The sequence below is a fragment of the Carassius auratus genome, unplaced genomic scaffold (assembly GCF_003368295.1).
Source record: "Carassius auratus strain Wakin unplaced genomic scaffold, ASM336829v1 scaf_tig00001753, whole genome shotgun sequence".
Lineage (NCBI taxonomy): Eukaryota > Metazoa > Chordata > Actinopteri > Cypriniformes > Cyprinidae > Carassius > Carassius auratus.
Window position 1 is genome coordinate 666,628 of NW_020523394.1, and position 17,403 is coordinate 684,030.

The window sequence follows — 17,403 nt, forward strand, 5'->3', positions numbered from 1 at the left end:
GTATGTGTCATATGATAGCTGAATAAATATGCCTTCCATTGATGTACGGTTTATTAGGATCAAACAATATTTACCTGAGATACAACTATTTGAATATCTGGAATCTGAGGGTGCAAAAAATCTAAAAACTGAGAAAATCGCCTTTGAAACGGTCCAAATGAATAATTAGCAATGCATATTACTGATCAAAAATTACATTTCAATATATTCACGGTAGGAAGTTTTCAAAATATGTTCATGGAACATGATCTTTACTTAATATCCTAATGATTTTTGGCATAAATGCAAAATCAATAATTTTGACCCATGCAATGTTTTTTTTAAGACTGGTTTTGTGCTCCAGGTTCACATTTATGCTTGATAGAAGAATCACTCGTAATAAAACCAGAAACATTAATGAAGAAAGAAATGTCAGCTTGAGTTTCTGTTGCCAGGTTTATTTGAAATGTTCACTCATAACACAAGTTTTCCAGACTTCAGGTGTTAGCGGTTTTGAGTTCATACAACATCTTTGGCTGTAGGGAAAAGAAAAGCACAGTTTGAGGTGATTAGAGAGAGGAAAGTATTTAGCGGTGTATTTTTAGCAGGGTTCTCCCTCAGAATGTGTCCTGGTGCTTGTTTATCAGCTAATGTCCCCAGCTGCTGATGTGTTGCCAATCAGGTTAATGAGGTGTTCAGGGCATACACCCCCTACCTCTGCTCAAGCCCAAATTGTTACCAAATGTCTGAGAAACACTCTCTGCCACATATTAAGTCCTGTTGTAATCCGTTTAGCTCAGTGCATAAATGGTTTATGTAGTATGTTAAATAGTGTGGCGCCTGTTGTTCGTGCCGTTTCGGTTTGTTTGTTGAAAGCCGAGTGTATGTTTACCATAAAGGTTTGGCAGTAAACATTCTTTATGTCTCGTAAATGAAGGAAGCTCCTGTCTAAATGAGCTATTTTGGAAAAACGGTGTAGCTTTTACAAAAAAAAAAAAATATAATAATGGCTTCCTCTGTTGAGTAAAATGGTGTGTAAATCAGTTTTTCATTTGACAAGCAGATTAGCTTGTTCCACATTCACCACAATTACATTTGGGTTATGTGGGGTAAAAAAACAACAACTTAATTTCTTACCCATTTTTTCCACATTAACTGTAATTTCAGTTGAATTTAATTGAAAACTCATGTTGTGTAGTGCATTAGGTGTGTGTTTGAGCACCAGTGACCCAGATGCTGTACCGTACATCTGCGCTGGGACGAGAAGGTGACCATATATTATGTCTAAAACGGTTTCCCTCAGACAAGACGTAAAACTAGACTCCACTGTTTATGGGAGGCGTTCAGCAGAGAATGACTGTTTATACTCCACTCGGTCCCCATGTAAATGTTTTCTCTACAGATGATCGTCTCCGAGTCATTGCCACTTTATTTGACATGGTATCTCCACGCAATCCCACAAAATGACGTCAAGTTGGCAGGGAAAAAGTGAGCTGCTGAAGCAGTAGACAGCCGCGCTTGATATACTGAACCAGAAACGGCCTTTTTGATCCTAAATTTGTTTTATTGTGTTTAGACGACTGAGCATGAGCTCATTTCGCTGACGTCACTCTTTACCCAAAATTGATTAAAAAAAAAACGTTTGAATTTCATAACCCCAATTATTCAAAATGAACAGACAAGACAAATAAATACCTACAGAGAAACCCTAGCAAATTTGGTATACTAGTGAAATATTGGCAAATAGATCTCCAAGTTTTTTGGAAGCACTTGCAACACTTGTGGAAACGCTAAACAAAGTTTCTAGTACATTCCTGGTCTCATCAGCTCTTTTTCATCAGCCTGTCCACTGGAAGATTTATTAAAGGCTTTTGACCAAGAGAGGTTCACGTTAGGGTCAGTGTGCTCAAGAGCGTACATAACACTCACTGAGACTGAAACCAATCACTTTCTGGGGTCCAATCCCTTCCACGGCAATGTCAATTTTAAACAACCGTTTAACCATTCACCGTTGAGTCTGGCCTCTGATGAAGTGATGACTGCCTTCACCGGACGCAATACACATTACCAAATTTGATGAATAGATGCGTTTACATTGGACTTTTCCTGCAAATGCCAACCTTGATTTATGGGGACTGGTAAAACCTCTTGGCTTTCAGCTGTGTTGCTGTTAGTGTGACGGGAAAATCAGTGACAAATGTCTTATGCTGGACTGACGTGAGCTCTCACAGGGACTGACTGCTTTCTAACCAGATAATTCCCAGATGTCATTCCCTTCTATGAGTGTGTTATCAGGAAAGCCATTCTTCCTGTGCTAAAGCCTCTTGTGCAAGTGTGCGAGCTGCTGTAGACCAGCGCAGTATTGCTAAAGCAATTAACCCTATTGTTATTGCTCAAGTATCAACCCTTATAATAACAAGTGTTGAATGTCATGTCTCTGATATGTGTATGTGCTACTGATATGATATATGGAGTGAATTATGAGGCTCACAGAGGGAATTAGGGCTGTTTTCTATAAGCGACTGGATGTTCACTGAAACTGAAGGGATTCAAATCCTTTCAGTTTCAAATCCGATCACCTTAGCGAATCCAAAGCTAAGCTCTGGCATTGTGCTGGTAAGTTTTGCATGGTGCTGGATGGACTGACCTATAAACTGAAGTAGTGGAAGGTTTTATATACAGTATACTTCTGTCCAACGGTTGTACTGCCAAATTATAAATCCAGGGTACCACTCCATGCCATTTTACCATTTCTGTTTAAAATACAGACTCAACAAGAAGTAATCTTTAGGCTGATTTCCACACTCCATTGCTGTAACATCAGTTTATATGAGCAGACTGACATGGCTATAATTGCTTAACCAATGGTGTGAGTTTAGGGCGGAGCTCTCTGTTCATCTGACCAATGACAAATTAAGGAAGTGTTAGGGAAACCTGTTTGAAAACGGTTTTTCATTGTCAATGACTTGCAGGCAGCTTTTTCGTGAAGGTAAATCCTGAAACTGATTTCGAACAGACTTCTGAGGCAGCATAAAAGTTTAATGATCTACAACAAAAATAGAGCAAGCTTGGATGAAGGTATCTCAGTAGACCGCATGTGACATGATGATTACTGTATTCAGACTTCTTGTTGCCTTCCCCATATTCTGCCTACAGAGGAGGCATTTTTTTTGGCTTTCAGACACAATCGGTATATGGATTATTTATTTAATATGTGAATTGTTAAGTATTCAGAATCTCACTGTAAGTATTAGGTCATCCATATAATTGTCTCCTATTTAATAAATACTGTGAATTTTTATGTTTTTTTTCACACCATTTTTCAACTACTAGTAGAGAAGTGTGCATACTTGCATGCAGCCGATGACTGTTGTTAAACAGGTTTCCCCGACCCTCCCCCTCCTTTACCATTGGTAGAACAAACAGAGAGCCCCGCCCCAAACTCACACCATTGGCTGAGCTGTTGCTGTGTCAGGCTAGCTTCAGAAAACAAACAGAGCCACAGATAAATGTTTACACTTTCCAGGAGAAGCGACAAACAAATGGCATTCTTGTATTACAAAGTTAAGCTGGGACAAACAGAAATCCACAGCTATAGACTATTAGATGAGAGGTTACCGGATCAAGTTCATATGTGAACACATCAACTTCCATTTACACAGTCTGTGATCTCACAGGAGAAGAAAAGAAAGAGATCAAAGCAGAGGACCGTGTGTGTATGTGTGTGTGTGTGTGTGTGCATGCCCATACATGGAGAGGTGGGGGTGAAGAATGGGAGGAGAGAGAGAGGAAAGCAAAAAGAGAGGAGGGGAAAGAGAGCATGAAAGTGAGGTGTCTTGATCTGTAGTGCACATCTTCACAAACCCTGTCCTGCTGTCTACCATCCCAGCCAGGTAAGAGTGAGCTCTTCACTAGCATATGATCCACTGTGAGTCTGTCTGTCTGTGTGTGTGTGTCCTGTGACAATGCCGGCTGCTGTGGCAAAGGTTAAGGCAAGGGTTTCTTTTCTGCTTCTTCACTTTCCTGCTGTGCCTCTATATACTGCAACCTTCCCACTCTCCTCTTCTGCAGGTTTGACGTCTCTTTTTATCTTAGTATTTTAACATGTGGTACTCTTAACAGTTATTTAACTATTTTCCCCCTCTTGTCATTCATTTTGTGTTTGCATGCAAATGAAATGGAAGATTTCTGCCCTCTTTCTGCAGCAGAATCTTCATCATTGCTCTCCCTGTAAATATAAGCTTAGGTGGCAAAAAAGCTGCAAGCTCTTTTCTTTGGCACTTTACCGTCCCCCCTGGTTTTATTGTGTCTCGCTCATGATTTGCTGTGTCTGTTGGATGTTTGAGAATCTGTGCTGGAGACGGCAAACAGAGCGAGGTTTGCTTTAGGTCAGTGTCCAGCAGCATCTGCAAACACTGACAAGTGCCGGGCAGCAGAAATGCATCCCACAGTGTGCCAGAACTTTGCTAACTGTATAAGGTTTGATTTAGTGCCACAGTCCGAAACCGAGATAATGTGGAAAACGTGGGACTTTGCATTTGTGCGCATGCAAAATGTCAGCGCAGATGGGAGATCAAAATATTTATGAAAAGGTTTAATAGTCAGCCGATGGTGTTTGGGAATGATGACTCCAGTGGATAGACAAAGCATTGTTTCTTCAATGCTTAACCCTTGTCTCCCACGAGCAAACAGATCTGTTTGTATTGAGGACACATATTATTAAGCAATTGAAGCACATGTGCCTGATTCTTGTATGTTACAGTCACTTCCAAGCACAAAACCTCATAAGTTGTAGTAAAACGTCCAGAATACCTTTTCTGCTGTTCACACCTCTAACAGCTTTCAATACCTTTTTTTTTTTTTTTTTTGCGTCCCATTTACACATCAGCACCATCAGTGCTGTTAAAACGCTGTGATGTCATTTAGAGGAAATGGCTTTTAAACCGCTACGCCACAGATCTAGAATCTCAGACTGTTTCGGGATCTGTTGATCAACTCCTTCATTCATCTACCCAGAATTTGACACTTCTTTCCAAAATGTAGATAATGGTTTTCATGTGGTGCGACCAACATGCATTAAAGAACAAACGATAAAACAGGGAATGATGTCATGGAGACGACCCCTGCCGAGCTTAATAAGTCTCTTAAAATATCTGATTATTTAACCTTTTTTTTATGAGAAGGAAAGATTAGTTCAGGCTGTAAATGTGATGTGGTGCAACTCCCCTAAAGACTTAATCATATTTATAAATAAATAATTTATTAAAAATAAACCCTTTTCAGTGTAAAAGTTATTATTTTTTAAATATTATTTGAAAATAAGGATTAAAATGTGTAATTGCTTATTACTTTTATTAATATTGCTTATTACATGATGGTTACACCACATGACATTTGTAAGGCAAGACAGTGAATGTGGTTAAAAATCACCATATTTCTCCAGCGGATTAATCACAGTACATCTACAAAATCGTTTTGTGTTACAAGTTTGCTAAAATGTTATGTTTAAATATGCAATTGAGGCATTATCTAATTAAATACACCGATTTCCAAAACATAAATCGAAACATTCGATTTTATTTTTGATATATTAAAGATTTTGGATATATTTTCATGCACTCCATGATCAAAAAAAAAAAAAAAATGTCCTGCTTTAAATTTTCTTGAAAATAAGTTTACAAAACCACCTGAAACCATTATAAAGACACAATGCATCTGCACAAATACTCATCCTATGAGCTCCTCAACCTCATGAAAACTCAAACCATTAATGCTTTGGGTTTTGTTCGCCAGTAGCATCAATATGGAACTTTTCCAGCAATGTTATTCTGTCAAAATGCCAAGACCCATATCTAGTCGCACACCGTTCACCTCTAAAGGGAAAAATGCAGATGGAAATGGCTGTATGTGTGAAAGTGCTGCGACACTTAAGAGTTTCCAAAAGATGCGGAAACCTGATCTGTCAAATATAGGAGAAAGAGACTCTGACTGAAGAAAAGGAAAGGAAACCACAAAAGGAGTGCATGTTCAGTCCTCGCTCGTAAGATTTGATCCATGTCCCATTGAACCTGTGGTCCAGCCAGCTTTCAAACAAGGAGCGTTTAGCTGCTTTCTCACTCCATTAGACATGAGGTCATTTCTGGTGACTCAAGACCTCTTTCTTCATGCATCCTCATATATCTGTTCATCATGAGCATTATTATAACCCAGTCCGCTGCTTTTCCTCAATAACATCAGAGTCACCCTCTCAAATATATATATATATATATATATATATATATGAACTACCAGTCCAACCTAAACCTACATTAATGACTCCAAACTTTAACAAGTGAGCATAAAAATAGCAGAAGTGGGGATGCAGCGAGCCTGTGTATGTGATCTGCTGGTCTGTCATATGATCGTGGCTCGTTATAAACTATGGGCACGGGGTCACAGTAATAGTCTGAGACTGCGGTGATGAACTTCTGCCCTTTGTCTCTTCGTCTCTTTATTAAGAGACCGTGGCAGACGGCGCAGATGCCAGAAACTCATGCGGTCATGCTCTAAACCTTCTGCGGGGGTCTTGCATAATACACTCAACACTCAATCACAGGCCAAGTGGGATGAAAATAACCCTCGCTGTTGTGTTATTTTAATTCAGTCGGGAATAAACGGCATGTCTAGGGTTGTTGTGATAAAGCGGTCAGCTGGGATGTGACTGTGGGGTTCAGGGTAAATCAATGCCGTGGTGATGTTGAGTTCATCACACATGCCTTCAGCAGCTATTCATTATGCTTTATTTAAAGCATCTAAAGTTCCTTTCTTTGCAGACTGCTGTTTGTACAAAGCATGCAATACTATTTTCATTCTATACAACACAGCAGCTTTGCAACACAATAAATTTTTTTTTTCAGCAGAAGCATACAATTCATAGGTTTCAAATTACACGACTTGAGTAAATGATTGATAGACTTTTCATTTTTGGATGACCAATCCCTTGAAAGCAATAATTGACCCAAAAATGAAAATGTGCTGTTGATTAACTCCGCCTCAGGCCATTCAAGATGTAGCTGACTGACTTTCTTCAGTAACACTTAAAGAAGATTTTTATTTTTCAGCCTTGATGAGGCATAAAATGCAAGTCAATGGCTGCAGATTACAGGTAATAATATTGTAAATAATGCGCGCGATTGTTTCGCTTCATAAGACCTCAATATATCGTCAGGAGCCATGGGATTCATTTAGTGGTTTTGTATCTGCCTTTTGTTTTAACTCTCAGAGTGATGATAGCATTGGCTTGCATTGTATGAATCACCAAAGTTGGGTTCAGCTATAAATCATCTTCAGTGTCCTCCTGAAGAAAAAAGCCACCTTCATCATGCATGGCATGAGGGTGAGTAAATTAACAGCAATTAACAAGAGCCATTTTCATTCCCAAATATTGTATGAGGGTTTCTTTGTAATATCAGCTGGTGAGTGGAGCAAGCTGCAAACCTCAGATGCTCTTGACGGAGGATTAAGGTGTCAGGAACCAAAGTTATGCAAATTTCCTCTTGCAATACATATTTGCTGCATGAGTAGATCAGAGTTACTCTAGGATGTTTAATTTCTACAAAGCCATTTCACTAAAATTAACACTAAAAATGGTGTACTTTCCCTCAAGTGTACTGTACTTGGCTGATGGCTTTTCCCGCTCTTTTTTCCCCCTGACACAGATGACGTCATCAGAGGTCTTCGTCCCTGGTTGGCTGCAGCAGCTGCTGGTCGTGCTGCTCAGGTTTGCACTGTCCGGTGCCGCCCCGGTGAACCTGACCAATGGGATAGAGTGCAGCGCTCGAGGACCCGCCTCTTACATCCTGGTGTTCACAGGCCACTGGAGTCCACAGACCTTCCCCAAACAGTATCCCTTATTCCGACCACCAGCGCAGTGGTCCAAACTCATGGGTAAGACTCCTAGTGATACGAGGTGTCGGGTTTACAAGCCAAACGTAGTTTGCTAGAAGCTGAACGTCTCGTTCCCTGAGCTTGACCGCTGGCGATGGCTCCACGTGTGTTAGAGACGAGGGCTTTCAAACTTCCTCACCATGTGTCAGGACGCCAAGTGCTCACAGCTGGCCTGTTAACCCTGAGATTTGCCCTGATGACCCTCCAAACATACACGCGTTACCTGCCACACCACGGGGGCAGGCCAGTCTAATGAGGAAAGCAGAACGAGAGTGAGGTTGAGGAGTAATAACCTTTGCCAGTTGACATGGTTTGGCTTGCAAGGTCACCCTGTTATTAAATAGTCCTTCCATAAATACACAATGCATTCGGACTCCAACGCCTGGGTGCTCGCGTCTTCTGACGACGCGCTTTCTGGGTGTCAGCGGTATACCAGCCGTCGCAGGCCACCGTGCACGAGCCAAGACCAGCAGCAGACGCGCCAAAACATTCACAACGCAGAGCTCTTGAAAGCAGCTTGGGAGCGCTAAGATGATATCTGTGTGGTTTCTCCTGCCTCCTGGACGGCTTTCTGACCCTCTCTCTATCCATTTATCACTGTTGCATCGCAATTATGTTCAGAAACCGTACATTTTTGTATGTAATGAAAAGGTTGCGCCGTACATGAACTCCGCATATGAAGGATGAGACTATTAGGGAAAAGACAGAGATAGAGAGATAAAAGAGACTGTTGCGGTTTGTGGTTTAGATGATTGAGGTCAGGTCTCTTTAATTTGTCTGTCCACGTTTTGGGCCAGAAGTGTAGCACGGAGAGACAAGACGTGCCAAACTTGCTGTCATTCTCACTCGTATCTTTTTCTCTCATTCTCCTGCACTCTCTCTTCCAGCTCCGGGTCTGCCAGACCAAAACGGTTTGTAGTTATGTGGTTTTTCATTAGGTGAAGTTAATACAGAACAGGTTTCTATGGTTTTTCTATTTAGAAGCACTAGACGGATGTGTTTTTTAAGCTTGCATTGCACACCTTTGCAGCATCTCTATCTTGGATTTTATTTTGTTCCACCTGAACTGAGTGTCGCATTAATTTTTTTCTATCCCCTCAAACACGCAACTTAAAAAAGGGAACAAAATCAATTCATTAAACATTAGCAAAAGCAATTTGTCAAATAAACTGTGGTAAGCAGTATTGCTGCTGCTTGTATTTATGTTGAGACTTGGTGTTGGGGTCTTTAAACTTGGACCAGAAACATCTATTAACCAGTCAAACCATCTGATAACAGCTACTTACAAGCTCTCATATCAATGTGGCGAGGTTTACACGGGCAAGAAAATAATAAAATCAGAAAATGTAGTTCTAGTTTGCTTACACACGTCATTCTGGTTTTTGAGAGCTGTTCAACAGATTAAAGAATAGGAAATACTTTCGGAAAAATAGTTTAGTCTTAAGGTATTATTGGCAAATGTTGTCAAAAAAGGTTCACTTTCAAACCAAGCAACTTTTTCTTGGTCAGTAAAAATTTTTACCTGTTACAAAATCTAAATGGGGAATGCTGTCACACACTTGCAGAGATTTCTATCGAAATGACTGGATTTCACCCATGAAATTTTGCTGGGCAACAATAAATCTGACTGCAATTATAATGCGCTTGAATATGTAGTCAGTTATAGACCGAGATTATAGTTTTTGCGGAAATGCATGGAAATCAAAAGCAACCTGAAAAACTGTGTAACACCAACTTGTTACTTAAGAAATAACATTTGAAAAGCTCTGATTGATTGACATGGATGTTTAGCGTTTAAAATGGCATGTGACAATGAGTGAAGACCACAATGTAAATTTAGCAGTTTTTGATTGGTATTCTTGAAGTCTGCTTGCATACTGAACTGTGATTTATCTTTTTCTTTGCACATATTTAACCACACATTTAACCATTTTAATTGCAATTACCTGAAAATATAATGCACTGAACGTCATGACAAAGGCAAAGCGGCTCTGATCTGCCAATTTATCAACACAGAACGGAAACCTAATACATAAATATGCCCAAAACACTGTTCTTTTGCCGCCTTGCAAGCACTGATGTTGCTTTGAGGACATAAAAATCTACTTTAATACGTTACATAACAGTCTCGGTCGCCCCTGAACTTTAGGTGAACACTCGGTCTGTGTTTTCTCACTTCAGGTTTCGTTTATAGGTGTTTATTTCCTTGGCATTGGGGGCTTCTTCATGGCTTTATACAACAGCTCGCGGTGTGTTGAGCACACAGAAGGTTGCAGAGCTGTATTTGTGTTTTGTGAAATCTGATGGACAATAAAATTTCATGGGGTGGTAGTAATGTTCAACAGGCCACTGAAGAACGTGCCCCGAGGAATCACGAGGCCTGAAAGCACGAGCCGTTTAAATAGGTTTCCTCTGCGTTAACCCTTCACTCATTGGCTGCTGTTACTTCTGTGCAGCTGTGACCCATAACGAGCAGTACCGGCTGTGGCAGGAGGGGGCGCCTGCGAGCGATGGCATGAAGAGCTTTGCTGAGCAGGGACTCACGGTGGACCTGGTGAAAGATGCCAAGGAGGCGAGGAAGAGGCGAGTGGTGGGGTCCATGTACCGTACAGCCGGGATCCACTCTGGTATCGGCCACAGCTCCACAGAGCTGCTCCTGACGCCCAGGACCCCACTGGTAAGATGGACGTAGTCACTACACAAAATGGATCATTGTTTTGTTCTTAAATAAAGTATTTTTAGTATCACCCTGGTTCCCTCGACAAACTGGCTTTTGGATTAAAGTTGCATTCCGTAACATTTTGTTGGATAAAAATGTTCCAAAATCAGTTATTAACCAATAGGCGTTCTAAACTACCTCCTTACTTTAGCCCGATTGAGTGGCTCGGGTCCTGTGTCTTTGTGTCATTAAGTCAAACGGTGCATGGTGGTCATAAAAAACACATGAACACGTGACTGAAATTAGATTATATTCCAGTTTTAAATGTGCATCTGATCCTTGGATTGGCGTATTTACAGAAGATTTGCATTTCAAAGAGAACTAAAATCAAAGGAATGTTCAATTGATTTTTAAAGGTTAAAAGAATTTATTTTGATGACATTCGAATGGTATGACAATTAGAGATTTGACTGTACAGAAATTGAAATCTACAGATAGCGCTTATACACACCAAATAGTCAAATAGTACTAACTATTAATAATCTGCAAAATAGTTTGTGGAGAGTTGCATTATATGAGGCCAAATCCAAAAACGAAACACATGTGCACAGATGACTTATTCACAATCACATGCATTTAGAAAATAGATAGGGTGAAATTTCTCTTCAGCTTATTTTTATGATACTATATACTTACATATTGCACAAAGACAGACTTCACCAGAGCGCAGGTCTCCAAAACCACATCCAGAGTCCCAGGACCTCCAGACCACAGCCCTCGCTCCTTCCTTCCGGCTCCTGCGCTGCGGTTCCTGCACCCAGCAGATCTGCAGATATGGAGAGCCTGGGACCTTTTCTTCTCAGTTTCTGGAATATTTATTTTCCTGTTAGCCATCAGACAGAAGGTCACAGGGTCTAAAGGCAGCGCTGGTGCTGCTGGTGACCTACATTATTACCAAAGTCTGGAATACAAAGGAAACTTATTAAAAATCAGCAACTATCCTCAGATGCGCCTGGCATTCACTCCTGCTGGTACTGACCCACGGCATGATGGGACGTCTGCTGTGGCGCTGCTGTTTTTAGATCCTCAGGGCAGTGAGGTATGACTGAGAGTATGAATTTGGCTTTGGGATGAGACTGTGAGGTCTAATTTGTCTGTGTGTGTGTGTGTATGATCTGAGTGTCTGTTCACTTATTATTTCACTTATTACTTGATGAGGAGAGATGAAATATTACTTTTCTAAGCAATCAGACTTAAAAGTCCCATAAACGTACATTGTAGAGGTGCTGTAAAAAAAAAATGCTGCTGCTATCAGTTATACCAGCTTAAAATTTGTTGAGATAACTGAAACATCTAATGTAAAAATATGAGTTTAGTTAACCCCTCAGAAAACCTCAGAAACCAAATTAGCAACACTTTGAGGAGTTTAGCACCGCTCATGTGTTCTTCAGAAAGCTCTATTTCAGTCTATTTACTAAATAAGATCTTTACCACAAGATTGTTGGCTGTCATATAAGCATCTCAGTATTCAAGATGTTACACAAACGCTGGATTGAGACGTGCCCTTGATACCGTCTCACCACTGCCTGTGAAAGCAGCATTTATCATCTTTCTGTGCCATTTTCCAAGAAACTATCTAAATATACTGTGGGGCTGCAGCTGACATTGCAATGTGTTTAATTAAGAACTCCAAAAAAAGAGACACGGTGTCAAATTTCAGATTCCCGCAAATGCAAGGCCAGCACCCTCAAATCAACAGGAAAATACGTGAATCAGAAACAGCAAAAAGCCGCCCAATATTACTCGAGGTTCTCTTGCATTTAATAAGATCCAGAGCAGCGCTGCGGAGTTCTGCAAAGAGTGAGGCATGCATCAAACCACAGCACGTTCCAGCTGTGCATGCAGACAGATGGAGGAACAGACGAGTTGTGTGTTATTTTTCCTGACACACTTATTCTGGCAGACCAGGGCATTGGTTTGGCAGTTATGTGTTAGTGTGACTTTGTGCCCCGAGGAGAGATTGAGCTCTATTAGCGCAGGGCCGGAACAGAGAGCAGAGTGATGAGGCACCGCTCGCCTCTCACCCCAGAGAAACTGATATAGCAGGAGGTATTCCCGGAAAAGCCACGGAATGAGAAGAGACGATGGAGAGACTAGAGTAAATCCAGTCTGGAGAAAAGTCAGCTGTAGACTGGATGTTGTCACAAGGTACCAAAACTGTGGCTACAAAAAAAAACAGGCTTTAAATGTATCTGTTCTGCTTTTAATTGTTGTTTTAAGAATGCCCTGTTGTGAGAAATTCACACAAAAAATGCACTCCTAACAATAAAGGTTCTTTATTGGCATTGATGGGACCGGGAAGGACCTTTAACATCCATTGAAACTTTCCATTGTACAAAATGTTCATAACTGTGGAAAATGAATGAAATTGTTATTCACACTAAGGTATTAAAGAGATTTGAAAGGGCTTTTGACACTGCATTTAACCCAGGTTTATCATTGCTTTTAAACCCTGGTAAAGGTACGTTTCACACTTGCAATTTAGAAACAGGTTTAGAGCAGCGTGTAACACGAAGAAAGATAAGCAGGATTTCATCCATCCATCCAACCAGGGTGAAAAGCCCTAAAGTTCTCATTTGACTTTTCCTAGTAAGCAACTACTTTTACTTCATAAAATTTCTGCTTTGTGATTTTTCTTTTTTTTTTTCGTAGGGAGGTTTCACTGATAAACCTTATACCTTGGATCCGTTAGGATTTATTGTTCATCTGGCTGAACGTCAGGCTTGTGCTTGTCCTAAAACAGCTGAGGTCACTCCATGGCTTGTGTCTCTCTGCGAGCGCGTCGTGTGGCTGTTCCCTCGCTCTGCTGTGACCCGTGGGCTCTTCCTGAATGAGCTCATAGTCGTTCATAAACGTTCATCATTATTTAAAGAGAGAGAGAGAGAAAAAAAAACAGATGGTTTGACCTAACATACACAGGAAGGAGTGGAAAATACTGGAAATGGCTACAAAGAAAAGTTTCAGATGTGACTTATGAAGCCAATTATGTTAGGAGAGCATGCTGGGAAAAGAAGTAGATTGGCGTTGGCGCGGCAGTGATAATGTCTGTGTGTATGTTTTCAGCACGAGAGTGACCGATCGTGTTGTGTTTTCTCTCACAGCTGTCTCTGATAGTGAAAGTGATCCCCAGTCCAGACTGGTTCGTGGGGGTGGACAGTCTGAACCTGTGTGAGGGTGGCCAGTGGAAACAGGAAGTGACCTTTGACTTGCACCCATTTGATGCTGGCACAGACAGCGGCTTCACCTTCTCCTCGCCAAACTTTCCAACAACACCCCCAGAAAATATCACGATGGTGAGATACGCTTCCCATGATTCTAGAAACACACTAGCGTTTAAAAGTTTTATCTTTTTAAAGAAATAAGTCATGCTTTTATTCAGCAATTTAATTGTAGACTGCTCTGACATTTTTTCTTAATCAATGAATTTCCATGGCTTTTCCTTTTGTTCATGGTGACTGGATAAGGTTTTTAATAGAGATTGTAGGTAAGATTTTCCATTTCATCAAGTACCAATGTCTGTAATAAGACAAACAAATCTGGCGTGGAGAATTCGTCTTACATAATTTCCATGACCTTTAAAAGGATAGTTCACCCAAAAATGAATGTTGAATGTTGAATGAATGTTGTTTCAAATCAATATGGAACAAAAAAGAAGAAGTTTTAAAGAATGTTCACACTGCTCTCTTCCATATAATGGATGCTGTCAAGCTCAAAATAAGCTCAGACACTTTAATTGTATGGAGAAATGCAGGTTGGACATTCTGCAATTAAAAAACTAACTAGCAAAATTAATTAGCATTTTTGGTTGAAACACTATGCATTTTATACATTTCCATGGCTTTTGCCTAGAAATTATATTTTTTATAATTTCCCAGACATTTCCAGGTTTTCCATGACCTTGGGAGCCCTGATTCTAAGTTGATTTGGGAACTGGTTTACATTTTAAATGTTATATATTTTATTTAGAATTTACATTTCGAAACGAGTCTAATATATATATATATATATATATATATATATATATATATATATATATATATATATATATATATATATATATATATATATATATATATATATATTGGCTGCAAATCACAACTCTACTGCATCAATATCTGTTTTATTCTCATCCAGATCACTTCTCAAAAGCCAAACCACCCGGCAAATTCCTTCTATTACCCTCGGCTAACCGAACTCCCGCCTCTGGCCACCATTTGGGTGAAGCGACAGGGCCGCACACCCGTCCGTCAACAGAACCGACTGTCCAATCACATCCAGCCGGACACAACCAAGCCCAACAGATTCTCAGGTAGATCTGCAACACATTTTACCAGGGTACCGCGCCGGAGTAACCCAGTACCTTTGTGATTTTTCATAGACATAAACAGAGAGAAGTAGCTCCGGCTACGATGTTCTTCCGCAAGACGCAAGCAGTTCTGTTTATTAACCGCTAGAGCGTCAAAAGTTCCCTACTGCAGCTTTAAGTAAAGATTATGTTCCATGAAGATATTTTGTAAATCTCCTACTGTAAACATATCAAAAATATATTAGCATTAGTAATATGTGTTGCAAAGGACTTCATTTGAAAAACTTTTTCGGGTGATTTTCTCAGTATTTAGATATTTTTTTGCACCCTCAGATTCCAGATTTTCAAATCGTTGTACCTCTGCCAAATATTGTCCGATCCTAACAAAGCATACATCAATGGAAAGCATATTTATTTCAGAATTTAAAAAAATGTCACCCTTATGACTGGTTTTGTGACTGGTCAGAACAGAAGTGCTCCGTGCTTCTTCTAGATGTTTTGGTTTACCGCAGCGCTGTGCACGGTTTTACGTGTTGCACTTTGGGGGAAAGTAAACGGTTGAAACTTGATGAACTCTAATGCACAGCACATGTGGTAAACACTTTTTATTTGCTCCCACATAAATGTAAGCACGTGTTGTTCCACCAACTAACGTTTCTTTGCATTTGTTACTACAGTTTCCATGACACATTGCTAAACAATTTGGACTTTCAGACTGAATGCGTAGGAGTCATTATACAATTTAAAGTCCATTAAATATAGATTCATTGCAACAATATGCTAGCTCAATAAAACACCTATTGGTACAAGTGTAACTTTTCTCTGGTGTTGAGTTTGTCACCCGTGTTATGTACGGATTGACAGGTATAACATAGTTGACAATCTCACCATTTTCACTCATGATTTCAGTAGCAGGCTTTGTTTGCCAACCAAATGTTGTTTTCTTGTTATTGCAGTTTGCATTGATCAAATATTATATATTTTAAGAAAATGGTTTAACAAATATTTCACGATCATCAGTTAAACCCAGAAGCCTATTGTAAAATACACATTTGTTCAATTATCCGGGAAATCTGAGCCGGTCGGCCCCACAGCCCAAGTACACCAGTGGTCTGTTTTTCTTTAACTGACCGTGCATAAACATGCACATAAACATAATCTCTTGACGGATTGCTTCCAGACAGCTTTTCTGGCCACTGATCCTCACGACTCCCGCATGTCTTGCAGAAACGCCGCTGGACTGCGAGGTGTCCATGTGGTCGTCCTGGGGCCTGTGTCTGGGGCCGTGCTCTCGGGGAGGCCTGCGCCATCGCACCCGGTACATCCTGCTCAAACCGGCCAACAGTGGCACGCCGTGCCCCGAGCTGGAGGAGCAGGAGGAGTGCACGCCGCACAACTGCCTGGCGTATCAGTGATGCCGGTCACGCCGCTGGCACAGACACTCTGACGCTGTCCAAACGGAGAGCCCAGTTTAACCCCATGCCAACGCTGAGTCACTGCCGCAGAATGTGGGAGAGCCGCCCGGCTGGACGTCCCATGAGCTGCGCTGGCTCCTCTCCTCACTGGAAAAGAGCGGCTCGTATTCTGTTAATAGAGACTTTGATTATGAGTGCTGTACTCGCAGTAATCTCAGTGTATCTTTGCGTAATCGCACACTGTTTCGCCAATATAGATGACTTGCTGTTACCCGACCACTGTTTTTATCACAACTACATGAAATTACATAAGCCTTCCCTATGATCTCACAACAAGAGCAACCTTTTTGAAGCAGCTGAGTTGGGTTTTGAGTGATTTGTAGTGGTTTTTAGAAGCCGAGTAGTCTGTTAGTGGTACAGTGACACTTGAAGACACCCCAGCTCCTGTCTCATACAGGCCTCGTTATGTTCTGAATGCAGTATGCATAAAGTTTACAATATCATCTTGTGAGGAATCACAAAAAACTAACTGTACAATGTCACTGATCAAATAAGGGACTGTTTAGATGTTGCCAGTCAAGAGTTTGTAATCATGAAGATGGAAGAAGTCTTTAATGCTCAGCGGTTTGCTCAAAAACTCAGTAAAAGCTGTAATATTGTGAAATATTATTACAATTTAATGTGTTCTATTTGAATGTGTGTTAAAATGTAATTTATTCCTGTGATTTTCAGCATCATAACTCCAGGCTTCAGTGTCACACGATCCTTCAGAAATCATTTTAATATACTGATTTGATGCTCAATAAATATATGTATATATATATATATATATATATAGTTTTTTTTTTTTTTTTACCAGTGTTGAACCCAGTTGTGCTGCTTCATATTTTTGATTATCTGAATAACAGAACATTTAAAAGAACAGCATTTATTTTTAAACAGAAATACATTGTGACATCATGAATATCTCTATTTCAACTCTTTTTTTGTTAATGTAATACATCCTTGCTGTAAAAAAGTATTCATTTCTGTTCTTGCTTTAGTTTCATATTTTTTGT

At 40.3% G+C, this 17,403-nt stretch overlaps 1 protein-coding gene across 1 annotated transcript; it reads left to right on the plus strand.

The window, feature by feature from the left end:
- The first annotated feature begins 3,472 nt into the window (after nucleotides 1-3,472).
- On the plus strand, nucleotides 3,473-16,791 carry LOC113069574 (spondin-2-like). Its single transcript, XM_026242729.1, has 6 exons — nucleotides 3,473-3,872; nucleotides 7,677-7,905; nucleotides 10,362-10,582; nucleotides 13,726-13,917; nucleotides 14,759-14,933; nucleotides 16,158-16,791. Exons 2-6 carry the CDS (start codon nucleotides 7,677-7,679, stop codon nucleotides 16,343-16,345), a joined length of 1,005 nt encoding a protein of 334 aa, XP_026098514.1. The 5' UTR covers nucleotides 3,473-3,872; the 3' UTR covers nucleotides 16,346-16,791.
- The last annotated feature ends 612 nt before the right edge of the window (nucleotides 16,792-17,403 follow it).

Coding starts and splice junctions, on each gene's coding strand:
- LOC113069574 (XM_026242729.1), top strand. CDS start 7,677: ATGACGTCATCAGAGGTCTTCGTCCCTGGTTGGCTGCAGCAGCTGCTG. Junction 10,583..13,725: donor TGACGCCCAGGACCCCACTG/GTAAGATGGACG, acceptor TTTCTCTCACAG/CTGTCTCTGATAGTGAAAGT. Junction 14,934..16,157: donor CAAGCCCAACAGATTCTCAG/GTAGATCTGCAA, acceptor CATGTCTTGCAG/AAACGCCGCTGGACTGCGAG.